The 18,834-nt window shown below is 30.7% G+C and overlaps 2 protein-coding genes across 2 annotated transcripts in view; one reads left to right on the forward strand and one right to left on the reverse strand.

Moving 5' to 3' along the window:
* The window catches only part of LOC145327015 (cubilin-like), a 96,303-nt gene that overhangs the window by 49,885 nt on the left and 27,584 nt on the right, over positions 1–18,834 (reverse strand). The window lies entirely within an intron of this gene.
* The window catches only part of LOC145327014 (thioester-containing protein 1 allele S3-like), a 48,770-nt gene that overhangs the window by 5,565 nt on the left and 24,371 nt on the right, over positions 1–18,834 (forward strand). The window contains exons 3-16 of the mRNA XM_080170490.1: positions 4,023–4,078; positions 4,832–4,884; positions 5,047–5,108; positions 5,642–5,712; positions 6,198–6,262; positions 9,732–9,805; positions 11,324–11,369; positions 12,480–12,565; positions 13,021–13,079; positions 15,766–15,832; positions 16,433–16,486; positions 17,059–17,094; positions 17,529–17,602; positions 18,202–18,269. Coding sequence (XP_080026616.1) covers positions 4,023–4,078; positions 4,832–4,884; positions 5,047–5,108; positions 5,642–5,712; positions 6,198–6,262; positions 9,732–9,805; positions 11,324–11,369; positions 12,480–12,565; positions 13,021–13,079; positions 15,766–15,832; positions 16,433–16,486; positions 17,059–17,094; positions 17,529–17,602; positions 18,202–18,269 — 871 coding nt within the window. The remainder of the gene's footprint in view (positions 1–4,022; positions 4,079–4,831; positions 4,885–5,046; positions 5,109–5,641; positions 5,713–6,197; positions 6,263–9,731; positions 9,806–11,323; positions 11,370–12,479; positions 12,566–13,020; positions 13,080–15,765; positions 15,833–16,432; positions 16,487–17,058; positions 17,095–17,528; positions 17,603–18,201; positions 18,270–18,834) is intronic.

Below are 18,834 nucleotides of genomic sequence, written 5' to 3' on the forward strand. Positions count from 1 at the left end.
GAAGTGACAAACTAGGTAAACTTACATCAATAGAATATACGTGGATATATGGGAAAATTTGTCGACAATTTGGGTTGCTAACATAAACATCACTTATTGATCAGTTTGTTCATCCAGTTGTAGGGGACGGGGTAAATTCGGGTGGATAGAGGAATCGATATTTTTGCCAGCTACAAGTTTTACTTTATTTAAGTATATTATAACATAGTGTAAGATCCAAGTAATTGATGATTCGTCTATAATTAATTCAAAACAATTTCTACAGCTAATAATGTTATTTGTATTTAAAAAATATGTAACAAAACGAAGCAAGGACTTTGTTCTCTTAACCTTTATAAATTGTGCTTTTGAACAATGTAGTATACATTTATATTTTAAGAGCACAGTTATTAATGTTATATATTCTTATTTAAGAAATATAACAAGGATGATTGTTGATCACATCAATACAAGCTAAGCTCAAAATTTAAAAAGGCTAAATAAAACTGGGTGAGACAACCGCATATTAAGGACGAAAATAATTGAAATAATATCTGACAAAAGGCACGGTAAGCTAGATTAAATATATTTCTTAAATAGTTTACAAACACAAGACTATAATAGTTATTTATAGCATTGTATTATAGACAGGTTTGTATTTGATTTTATTACTCTTAAGTCTTAAAAATTTGTCTATATTTCTATATTATATTTTTGATTTTATTACTCTTAAAATATTTCTATTACTATACAGTACTATACAGTACATGATTTTTCGGTATAGCTCAGAACCGGTTGTAATCCAGCGGACATTAATAGGTTTCTAAGCCATACTGGAAAAAAATATTGTACCCTAGGCCCTAGTTTTAGAAAATTTTCCCTTTTAAAGGTTATATAAGTAAAAAAAGAAAGAAAAATGCATTTTATAAATATGGTGTAATTTAAATAATAAATGTACCTCACAGCATAGAGTCCTTGAAAGTACTATAGGCTTTTAATGTAAGGAGATGTTTAAGTAAGTGATGTATGTAGAGTATACGTGGATATGATGACAGGGGAAAAATTAACATCATTTTAGGTAGCTAAAATGACGATAATTTATTTGTCAGTTTATTATTCCAGTACGAGGGGGAAAGGATAGGGTAAAGGGGTTGGATGGGGAGTATCGTTCTTTTAGCCTACTGTAAGTTTTACTTTATTGGAGAACATAAAAAATCTAGAGTAACTTCCAGCTTTCCAAGTAATAGAAACTCCATTATTCTACAGATAAAATATACAATACATCCCAAAATCGTTTTATATCTTTAGTGGAACACCGCATAAGCCTCGGACAACAAATTCAGTCTAGTAATAATTTAGATTAGGTTAATTATAGGTAATCCCCACATGGGTGCTGTAGAGTATCCCAAATTATCCCCTTACTTTTCAGAACTTTTCTAATATGCAATGTAGAAAGGGATATTTTAAAGAATTAATAGGAAAATCAAGATTTTAGAATTACAGTAAAACATTATTTTAGTATACTTTTAAATTAGTATGTTAATAGTCCATTTAATTTTTTGTAATCTTTATTTTTTTTGGGAATACTTATTACTTTTTGTTACTACATGTTTCATAATGAGACTTTTGGATCTACTGCAGTTCACGGTAAAATATTGCTGGTAAGCAATATTTCCAAAAATCTATGAAATACAGATCATGCCCGCACACTGTTTTAAGTGGCATAAGAAGGCCTTCAAATAATCTTGAATAGCCTTTAATCAATAATGCATAATTATCTCGCAGTGCAGAGAAATGCGCGAAAAAGACCTATTTTACGCGTTTTTTCTTCAGTGAAGCTTTCCCTGTGCATAATTGGATCTTGGCTATTCCAGATTATTTGTAGGTCTTCTTATGCCGATTAAAATGGTGTGCGGGTATGATCTGTACATTCAGCCGTTTGGCAGCTAGCAGCCTTTAAAATTCATAGATTTTTTGGAAATATTGCTTACCAGCAATATTTTACCGTGAACTGCAGTAGATCTTTTTACTAAAGACACCAGGTTTTAAAAAGCGGCTTGCGTCAACACCACATTTCTTCAAATTTTCTTTTTGAAGTAATTGCTTATCAAGAAAGTTTAATTCTTAAGTTGTTATCAAACTACTTTTATTGTATTATTACACAAATTAAATTTTTATTAGGGAGTTTGATAATTTTTGTTCTAGGGGCGGGAGGGTGGCGTTATCCTTTCCCAAAATAGTTATAAACCTTCTTATGACCTATGATAAGATACCCTGTAAAGAAGAACCATAACGGTTCAGCGTTTACTGACACACACAAGGAGGAAATTTTGTAAAGCTGCATAAAAAATGAGCATTAGATATCTTTTTTACATTTCTAAAATATATTTTGTTGTTGTTTTAATTGGACACTCATGAAGATGCAAAAGTTAATGTTCCATTGTCATTTTATTTCTCAGTTTTTTTTCTCTCGGTTACATAAACAGAATCTAAATATGTAGCAATTTTTATGTTTTGGCTTTTTATTTGATCGTTTTAGGGCTTATCCTTTATAAAAAGTATTAAGAGTTTTGTCTGTAGCTTAAGATGTCGATAACTACTGAACAGATTGAGTTCTCCATTTTATAAAAACTTTTTATAGGTCCTTGGATGATTTTAGGCTATTTAATTCTTACATCTAAGATTTGTTTTAGAAAATAAAGTGGTAAAGTTTCTCTGAAACTAAAAAGCTTTAGCTACGGGCGCAGCAACTAGTGGTAGAAATTAATAACTAAAAAAATATTCTGTCATTATAAAACTTTTGTTAATAAATTCAAATTAACTAGAACAGTTTACTTACATAACTTGTACTGTAGTAAAATATTTATTTTGACGTCGTTACAGTCTAACATTGCAAATAATGTCTTTTAATTAGCTTTTGTCATTTAATTAACTCCTAATTAAGAAACTTAATTACATTTATTTATAAAATAAAGTTCTATAATAGTAAGCAAAAACGCTATTGGGATTAAACAAATTGACGGGTTTCTTTTGCATTCACAATGATGGTGATCAAAATTATCCCTGTAGATATAATTATTGGTTGAAAAGTTTAATAAAACTACCCTACGTTTTTGAGCTAACGAATCATATAAAGCGGTTGTAAAACTTTAGGTACCAGTGTAAAAACAAAGACTGGATGAACGAACTGACCAATAAATAAGGTCCATATTTGCAAGTTAAATTGACGACAAATTTTCCCCAGTTCATTGTTGTATGATAGGGAAATGTCATTTGGACACTAATTCTTCTTTCCTCAATTATAAAATCCTATATATAGGTATCATTGTATATCCTATATACATTTAAACAAGGATGACAACATCCAAAAGTAGCGAAGTTCAAAAACTATAAATAGACATCTGGAAAAAATTATCTATAGAATATGTCATAAAAACCTTCAATATTAAAAATCACATAACCTTTTAAAATATATATTGTATAATGGTCTTTTCAAGCATTAAGCTAATAAGAAAAACGTTAAAATCTATAATTCGATTTAGCACTCCAACCAATAGTAAGTCTTTATTAAACTTGGTCAAAATATGTAGAATGTTGATTTAATTAATCACTAAAAAATCAAACCGTTTATCTTGAACAGGAGTTGAGAAAATCACAAAAACTTGAAAAACTAGGAATCGATATAGCACCCCAACCAATAAGGGTATCTTAATAAAACTTAATGGAAATATGTAATATGTGAATTTATTTAATCCCTAAAAATTCCAGCCGTCTATCTTGAACAGGAATCGAGAAAATTACAAAAACGAAAAAAATCTAGAAATCTATCTAGCACCCCAATTAACAGAAAGACGGACAAAACAATGTAGATTAGATGAGCAAAAGTCATAGGAGTTTTCACAAAAAATTTCAGGTGTCTATCTTTAATAGGAGCCGAGAAAATCACGTTTCCCCCATAGCGTTACGGATGGACTGACGGACGGACGGACAAAGTGAATTATAGAGTAGCTTCGCTACTAAAAACTGATAATTGATGTGTTTAGGAAGTTGAGTTGAAGATCACGGGAACAACTAAATCAGGACAACAAATTGAAATCAGGTGATTGTAAATTCATCAGTTTTGACATGAAATTTTGCCATTTGGAATCATTTAGGGAGAGGCAGGGATCTAAAGGGATATTACAATGGCTGATAAATGGATGTGAATCCCCAATGATGATACACAAATCCACACCTTCTGTAGATTATAATTAGTGGTTGAAACGTTTGAACCAACCAATAAAAGTCCACAAAGTTGTTGAGTCAACGATTAAGAAACATTAAGAAAGAAAGGGCAATTGTGATAAAATTTATCTGAAATTCTATCTTCCATACTAAATTAAGATTTTAAGAGCAGAATTTATCACATTCAAATTAGAGATAGACCAATTTAATATCCATAGGCTTATTTGTGGGTAATTGTGGAAAAGAATAGAAGTCACATCGTGGCTTCGAAACCGATCAGCTGAAACCTGTTTAAGTTTAAAGTGATGCGATAAACTATTCATTTCATGGTTCTTAAGAAATTATATTTTTCATTAAATTAAGAATAGTTATTTCTCGTATCGTATTATAAACGGCTTTCCGTGGATATAGAATGTACAATTATAAGATTAAAACTAGTTTTTTTAGCCCCGAGATGCCGAAGGCACGGGCTAAAAAAACTAGTTTTAATCTTATGATTGTACATTTCTATATTCGTAGAAAACTGGATATAATACGATGCTAGACATAGTTTTTTCGTATTTATGAGAACCGGTTCCTGTCCACCGGATTCGAATGAATACGAGAAATAATATTCTATATTTTGCAGGGAATCGAGTCGAGTGCCTCCAGACGAGACACAATTAATTAGACTAAGAATAGGTAAAAAATAAATTATTATTTTTTAAATTATTTGTTTAATAGAAACCTTAAATAGATTAGTTCAACTGTCAAACCAAGAATATAAATCTATAATAATGAAAAAGTTTAATATTGTATAATAGAATGTTCCTATCAATTTTAAACATTTACATATATTTTTAGGTGAATTAGAAGATGGAGATTATACTTTAACAGCTACTGGTATTAGTCCTATAACTTTTGAGGTAATACTTTTTATGCTTTAAAATTAATTTTCATTCAATGTTTCAAAGACTATTGGACACCTAGAAATCTCGACGGGCACTTTAGGTAGAAGTGAACCCGGCCAATTTATTAAAAGTTAAAGATAAAACAGAACCAAAAAAACCTTTTGGGGGATTTCTCTTCGGAGGATGAAGATACTTTAGATTTTAAAATTATAAATTCCCAGTTATAAACCACTAACACAGAAAATAGTTATTTACAGCATATATTAGTATCATACACAGCTTTTCGTGGATATTAAAATGAAAAATCATAATATTAAAACCAGCTTTGTTTGCCCCTAAAGGCCAAAGGCCTGGACTATCAAAGCTGGTTTTAATTTTGTGATTTTTATTTTATTGTTCGCAGAAAATTGTCTACAATACAATGCTATTCGTGATTTGTCAGTATGGCTGAGAACCGGTTCTAATAAGACGGATATTAATCGGCTTCGAATCCATACTGGAAAATTCATCTTTCTTTTGTTTAAATATTCTTAATTATTTCTTTTCAGGAGAGCCAGACTTTATCTTATCAAGGGAAGGGAAACTCAGTATTTATCCAAACTGATAAAGCCATATACAGGTAACAATATCCATCATTAAAAAAAGAGTTTTATCTTTTTAAAAAAGTGGTTGTTCAAGAAATAAAACAAAGCATTTGAGAAAAGTATACATACTTATAGCTTCAAAACCGATTAATATCAACTGGATTAAAACGGTTTCTGAGCAATACTGAAGTATTGTAAGTTAAATTTTTGTTTCTCAAGCATATGAATACGTTACACTTAGATAATATCAGTTCAGCCACCATAAATCTTACTTATTCTAAGCTACACTCAGCCGAAGCCACCAAAAGATTCGCAGCCTAAGCCTCACCCAGTCGCAGCTACAATAAGCATCACTGAGCCGTAGCCAACCGCAGTTTTGCAGCTTTATAGAAGCCGTAGCCGCAAAATTATGAACTCCGATTCATGTTTTAACCAATTTTTTATACCTTATTTCAACTCAGTACCTAGCTTTTCATTGAAAATCTCAAAATACTTTAATTTATTTTTTTTTTCATTTAAGGCCTGGAAATACCATACAGTTAAGAGTTTTGGTTCTTTCCCCGCAATTAAAACCAACAGTCACAGGTAACAATGCAATATAGCTCCGCTAATAAGCAGGTAATGTGGTTATGTCATCAAATTGCTGTAGCCTATTGGAAGTATTTCGTTGACAAATTATTAAATAGATGGATCATGGAAAGAAAACGAAGTAGCGAGTTTCGTTGTATTTTCACAGTAGATTTTCTCCTATTTCTAGCCCCGGCGGGGGTCTCTAACCCAGAAGGCAATCATTAACCTAACAAAAAATAACCTATCAAAGGACAATGTGAAAATATGACGAAACCCACTACTTCGTTTTCTATCCATGATCCAAAATATGTATGTTGATGACAATGTTGATATGATAACAGTATTCCAAAGTTCCCAGCCTCTTCAAATAGGTCGAAACGTATTTAACAATAGATATTTAGAACTGTAAAAACTAAAAAGTTTTAAATTGAGTAAACTAACTTTAACTTACATACAAAAAAAGGGCGCTTTCCCTTATAGCGCCATAGCGAGCACAGAAGCTCCTCCTTAATTTTGACATTGATTAGAAATAAGGTTGAGGATAGTTTTTTTTATAAGTATAACCACTGCGTGGCCTATACCTGCCGAGCCTTTACCTTGCAGGGCTACCCTCTACCCAAAACTACTTGTAACCAACTTAATTGAAATATTTTTAACCCGGTGAGGTCTAAAGGGATACCCAGTACTCAACATAATTTAACCTAATGTAAAATACAGCCCCACTTAGTGTAGGGGAGGTTTTGTGCTCACTAGGAACTTTAAGGGAATAGTTATTTCTCGCATCGTATTATAAACAGCTTTCCGCGGATATAGAATGTACAATTTTAAGATTAAAACCAGTTTTTTTAGCCCCGAGGTGCCAAAGGCTCGGGCTAAAAAAACTGGCTTTAATCTTATGATTGTACATTTCTATATTCGTAGAAAGCTGGATATAATACGATGCTAGACATAGTTTTTTCGTATGGATGAGAACCGGTTCCTATCCACCGGATTCGAATGAATACGAGAAACTTATTTTATAAATATCATAAAAATAATCATGTCCAAAAGTAGCCATGAAAAAACAACCCAAAAAAATCCATAGAAAAGAAAGCTTAGTAAAGTATATAAGCAAGTTGTAAGAAACTTAAATAAATTAGATATTTTAATAAGCAAATCGAAAGAAACTTAAATAAATTAGATATTTTAATAAACATGAAAAATAGTAAAATTTTTAGGAAAACATAAATAAATATTTTTAAAACTACATATTATATTGTACAAAGTACAAATAAGAAAAGTTTTATAGCCATATGAATGAGAGAATAAAGAGGTCATACGCTCTAAAGTTGGATAGTTTACTTCAAAGTTCAAATTGTATACACCCCCCCCCTCCCTCACAAAGAAAATGAGAAATAAATTATTGAATTTCTTTTTACAAAATCATTATAAAATGCGTTACTACAAAAGACCTAATATGACAAAGACCTAAAACCTAAAATTTAAGACCTAAAAGACCCAATTGGAAAAAAAACTAATAAGACAAAAGACCCAAAAGCATATAAGATTTTTTTTCTTGTTAATTTTATAATAAATTAGAAATTTATATTTGTCTTGTGTCTTTTATGTTTTTGTCTTTAAGGAATTTTGTTATTAGGTCTTTTGTACCAACAACGCCTTACATAATATGCTTAGGTTGTTAAAACCTTAGGATTTCCCAAACTTTTGGTTTAGGTTGTAATACTAGGAAATTGGTAAAAAGTTTTACTGCGTTTACATTCATATAGACACACATTATATTCCAAATTTCCTTATGTTAGTTTCAAATATATATACATATGTATGGATGCTTAACATTTAGAAACATTTAAAAAAAAAGATTTATTAATATTTTTAAATTTACTTAAAGTTTTTAGACGTTTATAAACCAAACCCCTAACCTGACTTAAAGTAATAACCAAATAAACCAAAAACTGCGCTTTCCCCTTGAGTTTACCTAATTTTAAAAAAAAGTTGGTTTTATTGGGAGGTGTTTGTGCTCAAAAAGTTACTTTGAGGGAAAAGACACAGGGATGTAAAGGGATAAGACAATGACCGATAAACTGATGTACATCCCCAATGGAGACATTCAAAATTACCCCTTCTGCAGCTTACAATTAGTGGTTAAAACGTTTAAACACTCAACTCCATTGACCAACTAATTAAAATGAAATAAAAGTCCCTAAAGTTGTTGTGCCAACGAATAAGAAAACATAGTAATAAAACTTTGAAAAAGACTATATCACACAATAATGGCATTTTATGTTGTATTTGTTGTGTTTACGTAGCAAATGACCCGTGCTCTATAAAAAAAACAAACAAGGATGACAACATCCATAAGTAGTGAAGCATAAAAACTCATGAATGGACAAACGGACAAAGTATGTTATATAGCAAATAATTATTGTTCACTTTTTATGTACAAAAAGTAAAAGAAAAGGAAGGATATTAGATAGATAATAAAATCACGAAACCTTTAAAAAAACTATTAATAGAGCATAACCGACAGAGCGACGGACCAAGTAAATTATATACAGGATGCACATTGGTAACGCAATTCCTCACCAAAATATCAGACGTCTATCTTAAATAGCAACTGAGAAAATCACATTTTCCCCATAATGTTAGGGATAAACGGAAGGATATACAAAGTTAATTGTAGAGTAGCTACGCTTTTTAAATAAGTCTAATATTCTTGAAAACAAATGGTATTTTATGAATAATCTTTGTATTTGCTTAAATTTTTATAGTCTACTATCTTATTGGTTTACTTTTCTTAAATCTATAATTTAATGTAGAACAATGTCTGGATGAAACTTAAGATCTCGCAAATTTCTGGACTGATTGGGCTCAGCTTTTTTATATTGGTCAAGAGGTTTTAGGCTATATTTATTGACTGAGAACCGGTTCTATTCCAGCGGATATTAATCGGTTTTGAAGCGATACTGGATACCTAATTATAATTACTTGAAAAACAAATATTATTTTTTATTGAATTTTTTGTTATTCATAAATAATATTTTTTTCTTTTTGAAAAAGATTTGTATAAAAATATTTGGTTTTGACAAGTCGCTGAGAGAAAAAACCCACATTCAATAAAAGTAAAACAATACCAAGAAAAAAACTTTATGAATAAATGTTTACAAATTGAGCTTATTTTTTATTAATGGTTTTAAGCATTTATTCAATAATTAGTTCCCTAGAGGCTAATGGCGCAACCACTGGTTATTCTAAAAAGCTAAACATACTTACTTGAGTATACAAGGAGAAAAAATGTCAATCTAGCTTGCTAACATGTAACTCATTTAATGGTCAGTTCATTAATCCACTAAGAAAGGAGGGATGGGGTAAAGGGGGGAATCGTTATTAAAACCCTCTACAAGTGTTAGTTTGTTAGAGAACATTAAAATCTGGTGTAAGATCCAATTAATAATACATCCATTTCCATTAATTTTCGTTTTTTTAGGTAGCATAGATGTGCATGTGAGAGATCCAACTGGTAGTTTCATCAGACAATGGGACAGAGTCTTTACAACAAGGGTAACATTTTCCATATTTCATTTGCAGTGTAGTCAATTATAATAAAGCTACAGGTTAATTAATTTGGTGCTTTCCCTCAATGTGCATCACATTGAAACTTACTTTTTATTAAAATTATAAACACGGGTGGGTAGTTTTGTTTTCTCTATGCCCTACTACCCCTGCGGGGATAATTAGTACCAACATGATCTAACCGAACCTGTCCTAAAGTAAACAAATGGAAAACATTTAAATAATTGTAAGTTATTGAATTATTTTACTCGAGTGGTCTAGATTCTGGGAAAAACTTCAGGAAGGAAGGGGACATTAGGCTATAATTTACACTGGTACCCAAATCTTATTCGTTGGCTCAGAAACTTTGGATCATTTCTTAAATTTTGATTGGCATGTTCCAAACTGACAGTAAACTAAGGAATAATTTTGTTTATCCCACCTAGGGATGTAATTCAATTTATCGTCCATTGTCTTATCCCTTAGGATCTCTGAAAAAACTTACACATTTATTCCAGACATGCTTTATATTGGAAAATGTGAAGTGTTCTGAAAATGTAGATAAATCTAGGGTAATTGGCGATAATGGTAGTTAAATTTATCTAAAACTATCAGATTTTTAGCAATTCATTAAAAAATTAAAAATACTGGATAGTTGAATTCCCTAAAATCCTCTAAGAATACATTCAGCCTAAAAGTCCAGTTCTAGTTTTTTTTTTTTTAATGCCTATTTATCACCTAAAAACAACCTCAACAGACCTACATCAAGCTTACCAAAAAAATTAGAAATCTACATTTACTTAGCAGTTTATAAGATCTTACTGGTGAAATATGCGGTAGGACTACTTGAAGATGTGTAGATTGAGATTATTGCTATTTTTCAAAATAATTCTTATAGTCTAAATAGAAAAACGTTAAAAATGGGAATATTTATAGAACACCAAATCTAACTTTGATGAAATCCAGGGATAAGACAATGGCTAATATATTGATATACATCCCCAGTGATGATGCACAATTCTACCCCATCTGTATATTACAATTAGTGCTTGAAACGCTTGGATTCTTAACTTAATGAACCAACCAATTAAAATTCAAGAAAATTCCCAAAAGTTATTAAACCAAATAATAAGAGAACTTTATTATAAAACTTTGGGGACTAGTGTAACAAACAGCTCAATGTCCCTTCCCTCCCTGGAGGTCAGGTTTAGGTAGACGAACAATTTGAGTAAATATTAAAAATGAGAAAACTTATTTATCGCATCGTAGTATAGACAGCTTTCCACAGTTATCAAAAATTATACGATTAAAACCAGTTTTGCTAGCCACAAGGGGCCGAAAACCCGGTCTAATAAAACTGGTATTAATTTCATGATTTTTATCTTAATATTTGGTGAAAGTTGTCTTTAATACGATACTATACATGATTTTTCAGTATGGCTGGGAACCATAATATCCAGCTGATATTAATCTGTTTCGAAGCCATACTGGTAAAAATTAATAATATTAATCTATTTACAATTTTAGGGGGTGTATTCTGAAACTCTGGAGTTATCTGATAGACCAGTTTTAGGTAATTTTCTATTAATAAAATACTAAATTGAATGTTTTCATTAATTAATTAATTAAGATTGGGTTTCAATAATTTGAGAGTTAAGTATTTTTTAAAAAATCTTCCAATATAAAATAAATCTTCGAACAGAAAAGAAAAAATCTTCGAATTTGCAAAAAAAAAGAAAAAACACTATTGAAAAATGATTTCTTATATGTGTAAAACAGCGTAATAAATTACTACAACTTGTTAAGGATAATTTTGGTATAAATAACTTTTTATGCATTTTATCATTACTTAAAATTTAAAGTATACAAAATTCCACTGGCCCTATTAACTACCTACTTAGATTAATGTAGTTTCCTTCAAATGACAAGGACAAAAATATCCATATTTAATAGGTTTAAAATTTATAAACAAAGGAGCTAAAATATGTTTGTCATTGTAATTTATTTCTTAAAATTGAATAAAATTGAAATGGGAGATATAGAAATTATTCATTTATTTATTTCTGCTTTTATATAAAGTGAATGTTCAGCACTCATACCCCCCCCCCCTAGATTTTTAGATAAATTTAAAATAAATGGAAGGGGGGGGGGGGAAGGGTTCTAGTTTTTTTATTCAGCTTATACTTTTACAGTCCATATCTTACAAACGTACAATCCATAGAATTAGAAAAGCTTGGCAAGTATTAAATGGGCCAAGTACATGAAGATGAAAGGGAAAGAGTTAAAAAGTTATTTAATAGTTTGATGGTAAAACATACTACATCAAAGAATAGCATAAGAGAAAACTTTGTAAGTTAGTAGTACGTAGGAGGGGAGGGGATATTGGACTGTAAATTACACTGGTCCCTATCTTTTTATCACAACGTTTTTATCTTATTCGTTAGCTTGAAAATTTAAGCTTTTTTATTGGTTAGTTTTGTAGCAGTGTTCAAACTTTTTAACCAATAATTTTAATCTTCAGATGAGGTTATGTTGGGATTTTGAAATCAGCTAATATCGAAGAAAAATAAAAAAACACAGCCAAGTTCCTACAAAAACTATTTGCTAGCAGGCAAAAAGAGTCTCCACCACTTGGGCCAGATAGTTGGCTGGAATATACATCTATACTTATACATTTATTAAGGTAACTGGAATGTAACTGTAAACGTGAACGGCCAACTTTATTCTAAGGAGTTTCTGGTTGCTGAATATGTCCTGCCAAAATTCCAGGTAAATAAATAAATCATGGATTAGGTATAATGAAGCGAAGCTTCTCTATAACATGTATTAAAAAGTAAGTATATCCATATTAGCCAATATATTTATTATTACTTGGATCCTACAACAGATTATCATGTACTCCAATAAAGTGAAACTTGTAGCAGGATATTATAACGATCCACTCTTTTTACCACATCCCCTCCCCTACTACTGGATGAACGAGCACACAAATTAAAGATGTTCCTGTTAGCAAGCTAAATTGACGACAATTTTCCCATGTCATGATATCCACGTATATTCTACATCCATTTAATTATTAGAAATCCTATAGTTGAGTAATTTCGTGAAAGACTATGCTGATTTTTTAATCAGACTTCTATATATGTTACTTATTTGATGAAATCTGACCGTCTGAATTATTGAGCTTAGCTTTTAAGGATGTTGTCATTCTTGTTTTTTTCTAGGTTGATGTTGATCTACCCCCTTATGCCACATTTACCGACAAGGTTACTGCTACAATCAGGTAAGAAATCAGGGAGAAAGGGAACATTGGGCCATTTATTACACTAGTCCCCAAAGTCATATACTAACGTTTTCTTATTAGTTGACATTGGGGACTTTAATTGAATTTGATTGATTCGTTCATTAAATTAAGTATCCGAACATTCAACCCCTAATTGTTATCTACAGAAGGGGTAAATTTGTGTATCATTATTGGGGAGGTACATCAATTTATCGACATTTGTCTAATCCCTTTAGACCCCTGCCTAGATCTAGACAAATTAATGAAAGGACACACATGTATATATTATACAAATATGTTCATATACTTTTAAACTTTTCTTAATACTTTTCCAAAGATTAATATTAGTTTATTAAATTTTTGTTATATAAATTGAAAATAACCCTGTAATTTTATGCCTTTTAATATTGTAAGATTTTAGATTTAGGATTCTTAAATTTAACATTAACAGAATGTCAGCCCAAAATTTCATCAAAAGATATTTCATTAAAAAAATAAGGAAGGGTCTGCTGTGCTCGCTAGACTTTTTAGCGAAAGCCCCTAAAAATGTAATTTTCCTGACCTATTTAAATTTTAAGAATGATTTTCTTTGACTTGAGAAACTACAGGGAAAACTGAAGACAGACAAATTGGCAATATGCACACATATTGTAAAGAACTTCCGCTGGAGGGGAAAAAGGGACAATTTTTGCAAATCTACAATCTTATATTAGTTAGACATTGAGAATAAAACACATCGATATAATATCAATAATACCAAGAATAGGAAAATTAATAAATTTTTTAAAGATCTTTATATTGCCTATAAATTTACTTTTGGCCGAAAAATCATGAATGACGTCATGTCAAATTAATGGACTATTCTAATATGACGTCATGCGAGCTTAATATTTTTTAAAACTTCAAAAATTGAATTTATGAAGAAATATGAAATATGTTCTTCAAATTACATCCGTAAAAACTCCCATTTCCCATTTAAGTTTAAAAAAAGAAATAGTAAAAAAAATTTTTTTTTTGGGGGGGGGGGAGGAAAGGTCTTTTTGGGGTGATTTCTTTTGGAAGGATGAATTTACCTTTCCTTTAAGAAGCTTTACAGTGAAGAAAAACCATCGGATAGCGAGATAAGAGTAAGATATAGACAGAAAGACATCCTGTTACTTTTTTATGAAGATAACGAAATGCTTTATTAAATTTCAAAATTAACGAAAGTTTTCTAAACCTCTATCCCTGACTTTAACTGGAAGTAGTTTAGGAAAGTTGATTTGCAAATTGTATGTTTGCTAAAATTTTTATTTGCAAAATATTTAATATCATCAATATGAAATCTACATCCGATGAGAGCTTTAAACTGTTCTATTATGCTTAGTGTTAATAGATTTTTAAAAGATGATAATTGCTTATAGAATTGCTTTTTATGTTATCTAATCCTATTATAAAAAGTAGTAAGATTATTTGTCTGTAGCTTAGGATTTCAATAACTACTGAACGGATTAATTTCTCCATTTCAAGAAAGCCCCACATAGATTCCAGATGGTTTTAGGCTATTTTTTCTCCTCCTTTACAGAGCTCTGTAGATTGCAATCATTGGATGAAATGTTTGGTAACTCAACATAATGAAATAATTAATCAAAATTTAATAAAAATCCCTCAAGTGGTTCAACTTCAACGAATAAGGAAACTTTTTATAAAACTTTGGAGACTAGAGTAATAAAGAGTTCAAATTCCTATTTTCATTCACTGCACTTATTAAGAAAATCCAATACAATTTAATTCCATTTTTTGGTAATTTTTTTAGAAACTTTATCTACTACTGGACGTAACTATCCTTGTTTTGCTATATATAATTATAATCAAACCTAAAATACATATTCTGTCCTAAACAGTCAGATGATATTATTGTTCTACCATTTTCAGGCCTGGCCAAACTAATGATCCCACTTTTCATTACAATATCCTTGGACTACTTTTACTTTGGGAATATGAGAAGACAAATGTTTACTTAGGGGTTTTACTTCCCCTCCCCTCCCCCCCCCAAAAAAAAAACATTCCTTTCATCCCAAAACCTCGAATTTACTATTACAAAATATCAAATGGGGGAATTTGTATTCGCAATTTAGATTGTTAATATACTGCTCATTTATTGGTCAGTACTTCCAGTAGGAGGGGAGAGGATTGGGTGAAGGGATTTCATGGCAGGGTATCGTTATATTAGCCAGCTGTAAATACCATTTTAAGGTTGACAAAAAACTGGTTCAAAAGATGCATTTTGAAGCTTATTGAACTAAAATATAACTATCTTAGGTTTCTTCAAGAGCTAAATACATTTGATACTACTTTCTGTTTTATTACTATTATGCTTTAATATTCTTATTATACTTTTTCACACCAAGTACCTGTTTGGCAATGACAATCCCCCCGCTTTATTTTTGAAATAGATTGAAATAAGGGAGGAAGGTAATTTTTTTACTATGCCTAACATCTGCAGGGACTAAACATGCGTTGCAAATTCCCTGAGGGGCTTCCTAGAATCCAATAAGACCTAACCTTATTGTTTTTAGAGGGATAAAAAAAGACTACCTCCCCCATTCTTCTTTTTCGGTTCATTTAAAAAATAATGTGTGCGGGGGGAGGGAGTTATCAGTGTTTAACAAGGTACTTTGAATGTAAGTTTTATTTTATTTTCTAGAGCCAACTATCCTCTGGGTAAACCTGTGCGTGGAAAAGCAACTATTTCTGTTTTCCCCAGTTATAAGGTAAATTTGAATATATTAGATGAAAAATTATAGAATTTTTGTTTGCCCCAATGCAGGTCAACACATCAGGGACTATTGATATGATTTGCTTTGATAAGAATGTCCATAATTTTCAGTATGGCTCAGATTCGGATTTGATCCAACGGAAACAAATCGGAAGCCATACCAAAATCGTTTTTAAATTGTAATGGGAACCAAAAAAATCTCATATACTAAATTACTTTTATTTAATAACTTTTTGTAACTAGTCCTAGGTAAAATAATTAGGAAGCGATTAAAAGTTTTCTAAATTTTGCAAGTTTCTATAATTTGGTGCTAACTTTGCCAAATAAAAACTTTAGTTACTTCTCAGTCACAGGAATCATTATTCTTCATAAATATTATCAAAGCATTAATAGCTTCCGTTAGGTTTTATGGAAAACAAGAGGCGTTAAAAAGAGTATAAAATGCTGCAAGTGACAATAACAATCGTGAGTGTAGGAGGAATGCCTTGGCCCTTAAATAGAGGCAATTCATTACCATGCACAGTAAGGTCGTGCAATCCAAGGGTTTGTTGTCTGTTGGATGCTACTTTAAAATAATATTTCATTTCTATTTTAGTCTGGATACCTACAGCCTGGTTTCAAGCAGCCTTTCACAAAAGTTCTATCCATCAGGAAAAATATTCATTTTTATTATTTACCTACGTTACATTTTTTTTCTATTCTACATAAAATGTATTGCTTTATTGTATATAGGAAACTTTTTGCAAGATTACCTGGATAACCCTGCCAGGTTTATCATCCTGTGACTGCCAGGATGCTGTTTTCGAAAAATTATGTATCCCTTTTAACTAAAATATATTTAGTAAGCTTTTTGTCTGTAGCGAAGGATCTCGCTAACCGCTGAACCGATATGATTTTCCTTAACATTGAAGCTTCTAATATGTCCAGGAAAGGTTTTTAGCTATTTTGGGAGAGAGTATCTCCACACCTCAAGTGTCCCTAGAGGCCTCTAGGGGCGTAGCCGCTAGTTTCTAATAACTAACTTAACATTTAATTTAGCCTTCTATTATTTTCATTATTTACACACAGAAAAAAATGACAATAACACTAAAGGAGGGAAGCATTCAATGCCTTTCCCCCCCCCCCCCTCGATTTTTAAGAGTTAGATGAAAAATGTAGAAGAAAAAGAAAAGTTTTGTTAAACTCAAACGCAAGATATATCTAAATATGAATTATTTTCTTAGTGGAAAAGTTGACCTAGAACTGGATATTGCAAAGGTAATCATTTTTATTTTCTGCAGATTCGAAAATAAATTAAAATTTTTAAAGACAATACTTGATAATTATGTTCTAGGAAAAAGTTTCATTGCATCTTAAATAGTACAAGATCTTCAAAATCTATTTAACTCGTAACTTATTCATAAGTATAATTAAAACAAAATGTATTGTTTTATTCACGTTGGTTTACAAAAAAAAAAATAAAAGCAGTTTCTCTCATATTACAACTGAACCACAAACGACCATTAAAAGATAAATTTTATTTTAGGTTAGGTTAGGTTATGTTAGGTCAAGTAAAGGTTAGAAAATCACAGCAGGAGCATCAGAGCGGGAGGGTAGGTTCAGTGTCCAAGAAATAGGTTTAAGTGAAAATTTTGAAACCTAACTTTTTATAATTATCCCTCTGCAGTATTCTATATTTTCATCTATTTAAGGAATTAAAGTTGCGGGATGACTTCGCTAGAGAAATAGTCTTCGATGTTATTGTCGAAGAAGAGTTAACTAAAAGGTATGTAAATATACTTTTGTCTGTCAGTCAGAGACACAGAACTAGACTCGGATAATCTGAGAAAAACAATTTCTTGGAACTACTATAAAAGAATTGATTAATAGTATATTCCACTACTTATCTGCTAATAATATATTTTTTTATGCCTCTATATTTACGCATATTGTCATCCTTGTTCTAAGTACATCTTAGCGCATTTTGAACAATAACAAATTATAACAAAAGTGGAGGAAGATTTTTGCTTGGATATAAAACGAATTTCTGTATAGATATTGGAAAAACATTTAAAAGAATTGAATATCTACAATTCTCTTACTTGGTTTTATTCTTTTTCTTGTCTTTATTTGTCTTCAGAAACGATAATACTGTGTTATAATAATTTATATTTCAATGAAGTCATTATTACTTGGAACTTACACACTAAGAAAGTGAAACTTGAAGCTGGCTAAATTAACAATCTCCCCCTCATCCACTTCCTTTACCCCATCCATTCCACTCCTACTGGATGAATGAACTGAGCAATAAATGATATCCATGATACATAGCTAAATTGACAAAAAAATTTCTCCTCGTATATTCTACATCCATTTATATTTCAGACGTCAGAATAACACAAATACTGTGACTCTTCATAAATACAAAGAAAAGCTGGAGCTTATCTATACAGGTCAGACAATAGTTGTTTTTATACTCTACAGTATCTACGGAGTTCAATCAATGTGTTTTTGCGCATATTTATTATGTACAGGCAACTGTACCTTCGCAGTTTAAAGAAAGGAAGGGGGGAAGAATGGAGAATATTTTTTTAGGGAAGGTTAATCTTTGGAGGGTGATGGCACCATCCCCCAAATAGCTATAAACCTTCATTGGACCTAGACAAAGATTTACTGTTAGTAAGATACCCTATATATGTTTCTTATATTTATTTATCTATCTATTAAGATGAAGCCTATAAACTATGGATACTCTACACATATTTCTTATATTTATCTATCTATCTATTAAGGTGAAGCCTATAAACTATGGATACTCTATACATGTTTCTTATATTTATCTATCTATCTATTAAGGTGAAGCCTATAAACTATGGATACTCTATACATGTTTCTTATATTTATTTATCTATCTATTAAGGTGAAGCCTATAAACTATGGATACTCTACACATATTTCTTATATTTATTTATCTATCTATTAAGATGAAGCCTATAAACTATGGATACTCTACACATA

Source organism: Acartia tonsa, chromosome 8, assembly GCF_053477335.1.
Source record: "Acartia tonsa isolate MP-2025a chromosome 8, ASM5347733v1, whole genome shotgun sequence".
Lineage (NCBI taxonomy): Eukaryota > Metazoa > Arthropoda > Copepoda > Calanoida > Acartiidae > Acartia > Acartia tonsa.